General features: G+C 39.5%; 1 protein-coding gene across 2 annotated transcripts in view; it reads left to right on the plus strand.

Annotated features, from left to right (window-relative positions):
- The window catches only part of syt7b (synaptotagmin VIIb), a 130,266-nt gene that overhangs the window by 65,222 nt on the left and 61,833 nt on the right, over positions 1-3,211 (plus strand). For both annotated transcript variants that reach the window (XM_005724295.1, XM_013908494.1), the window contains exon 3: positions 2,960-3,039. In XM_005724295.1, the coding sequence (XP_005724352.1) occupies positions 2,960-3,039 (80 nt within the window). The remainder of the gene's footprint in view (positions 1-2,959; positions 3,040-3,211) is intronic.

Genomic DNA, 3,211 nt, shown 5'->3' on the forward strand with positions numbered 1-3,211 from the left:
ACAAAGGCACTGCGCATGCGCGTTTTACCCATATTCTATCGCGATATTTCATTTTCTTATCGTTGCTCAATATTATACCAGTATTACCGTGAATGGTATGATATGGCCCAGCCCTACGCTGTACTGAAGTCTAGCAGGACAAGCGATAGGAAAGGAAGGTTGGAGATTGGCCTATAATTAGCTAAGTTGAGGCTTGTTCAAATTAAGTAGATAAAAGAGCTCAAGCTCCAAGTGTTGAACTTGTGTTTGGTGTCTTTTCACTCAATATGAGATCCAAAGAGATGTTTAAACAAGTGAAGGAAGCAATCATAGGCTAAAGGATGGATGATGACACGAATATATTACACTTACAAGTAGCTAAACTTGTGCCAGAAACCTTTTTTCCATTTCTTGAAATATTTCCAAGAAAGACAACTGAAAGAAAAAAGACAAATTCACAACACTTCATGTAATAGAAATACAGAGGGTTTAGAATAACAGGTGCAAACCACTGGTTACACTCAAGAACAAGAAGGCCAGATTAGACTTTTAATAATAATAATCTTTAGACAGATGCAACCAAGAGTAATTTGTACCAGAAGGATGAGAAGAGAGAAGTCTAGAGAAGAAAACAGCTATTGATCTGAAGCATACCACATCATCTGTCAAACATGGTGCAGGCAGTCTTATGAAACAACCATGTATGATATGACTGCAGATAGAAGTAGCAGGATGATTTCTGAAGAGTACAGGGCCATGCTCTCTGCTCAGATTCAGACAAATGCTGTAAAACTGATTGGCTGCACTTCACAGTCATATGGCTAATGACCCAAAGCATACTGCAAAAGCAACCCAAGAGTTTGTCAACCTAAAACAAATGGGATGTTACAGTTAAAGCCTGGCAAAGCAACTCAAGGGAGGAAACACAGCATTTGTTTCCTCTCTTAAAGATGACAGTCTGCACTTTAGCCACATCTTTATTGTTTGAATTAAAATCCACTGTGGATGATGTGTACATATAATGTAAGGAAGAGCAGCACAGCAAATCCTGATGTCAGACAGTCCTCATCATTTCTTTATGTTACCTACATGGCTGCGGGACGAGTAGCTGTTAAGTGTGTCACTAGCAGTATGTCTGCCCTGGGTGTGAACTCACTGCTCAGCCGGCTTTTAAATTTGTATGTTTTCTACATTTGTAGGGTCCCTCAAACAGCAGGAAAAGTACAAGTAGTACACAATATAATGTTTGTGTTCAAGCAACACCACTATGGCTGCTTTTCTCTCGGCCTGACATTAAAATTCACCTTTGTTTGTCGAAGCTGTGACGAGAGTGCAGGAAGGAATCACGTCACAACTTCAGCCTCAAACAGCTTCTAAGAGACACACTGAGAAAAAGCAAGAAAACGAGAAAAAGATTAAAATAATATAAATACCTGCCCTTCAACACTCAATTAGTCAGCATTTGCGAAATTAATGTTAAATTTAAAATGTCACCACCACATTTCAAGTTTGAGTTTTTTACCCCCCCGGCATGGTGCGATATTCTTATTAATAGTCCGTAGAGAGGATTGGTATATATTTTTTATGAAAATATGCATATGTAATTAAAACGCATGTCAAGTTGATTTTGTGGATAATTAATTACAGCAACAGATGGTAATGTAGCTGAAATCTTCAAATAGGAACGAGTCCAACATGTAATTTGCCTCAAAGCAAACATAAAAAAGTCTAACAGCAATTTTATGTCTTGCCTATTTGGTGGACATTTTATTACATATGTGCACCTCATGTCGTTGTCGTGAGCTTATAATGGAAAAACATTATGTAAGAAGCGAGAGTCGGTGTGACTCAGCGGGAAAGAGCTCAGTGTTATCACCCCCAAGAGTTTAATAAATACAGAGTTCAATAAAACATAGAGGTCAATAACTGTAACTACTGTATATTGCTTTGCTGAAAGCACTATCCATTAAGTAGAAAATATTTGCACAGAGTAGGTAAGATACGGTTTATAAGCCATCGCAGCAGCAATGTATGCAGTTACGTTGCCCGGTTAGAATTTCACCGTCTCCCAAATGAGCTGGCTTCACCTTAAAAAGCAGCTGTTTTCGGTTTGAGAGGAAACCCTTTAGATTTCCAGTCTGTAAATGTGTGTTTTTCCCTTTTATATAAGATCTGACATATCATTCTTTCATATCATATCACAGATTTTTTCGATGCCGAGGTTTAATTGCATGACCCGCAGCTTTTTTATATATGGTACAGCCCAGCATCTGATTTCACCTACTGCGACACTACAGTAAAGGCATGTCAGTTAGATTTCCATTACATTTTATTGACTCTTCCTGGCAGCGATGGAGAATTTAACTTATTTGTTCAATCTTAACTATCAAAACATGCCACAGCAATCTCCACAAGCACGGGAAGCTTTTTCAGAAAACAAAAGCTGTTGTAGACCCAAAAACTACTTTGATTTTTTTGAGGAGACACACATCACAGCATAGGCGCAGTGGTGATATGTGCAGGCCCTCCGGCTATGCTGTAACTACAGCTTCAGCTGTAATAAACAATGCGGTGGCACCTCCGAAGGCTTTCACGAATGACTTCCTGTTTTGAAATCTTGAGTTATCTCATTATCTTAATGTGTCTGATTTCACTTTAAGTCTGATGTAGCCTGCAGCTGCGCTGTGTGTGTGTGTGTCTGCGTGTGTGCTTCTTGTGTGCGAAAACATTTTTGCCCATGTATCATGCATGTGAGATTGTGTATTTGCATCTCATTTTAGTTAAGTGGTCCCTGGCATCAAACCAGTGTGCACTCTTCCCTCATTTATTACATTTTACAACATGTGTTGGAACCTGATGTTATTCTAAAAACCTGAGTAATGAACACTTGACTTGCACAGATGCCTTTATAAACGATGAGAAACACGCCTCTAAGATGTGTGTCCCTCTTACTCTCTCTGTCTCTCTCGTGTCTTTGCAGGGGAAGAGGAATAAGCCCGGGATGGAGGCTGCCAGCTCTCCAGATTCAGTGAGAGGTCGAGGGGAAAATAAAGCCATCAAGTAGGTGTCAGGGAGGGAGTAGATGGGGGCATGTGGGAATAATGTATGATGTGGTGATAGTATCACATTTAAACAGCTATTTGTGATTGCAAACTAATCTTGTAGCTCTGTGCGTGGACTCAAATGCTTTCCCTGAAATTATGCCCTAAAGATAGTGAGCATTTATCATATA

This window comes from Pundamilia nyererei, unplaced genomic scaffold (genome assembly GCF_000239375.1).
Source record: "Pundamilia nyererei isolate P.nyererei 1_Seehausen unplaced genomic scaffold, PunNye1.0 scaffold00011, whole genome shotgun sequence".
NCBI classification, from domain to species: domain Eukaryota; kingdom Metazoa; phylum Chordata; class Actinopteri; order Cichliformes; family Cichlidae; genus Pundamilia; species Pundamilia nyererei.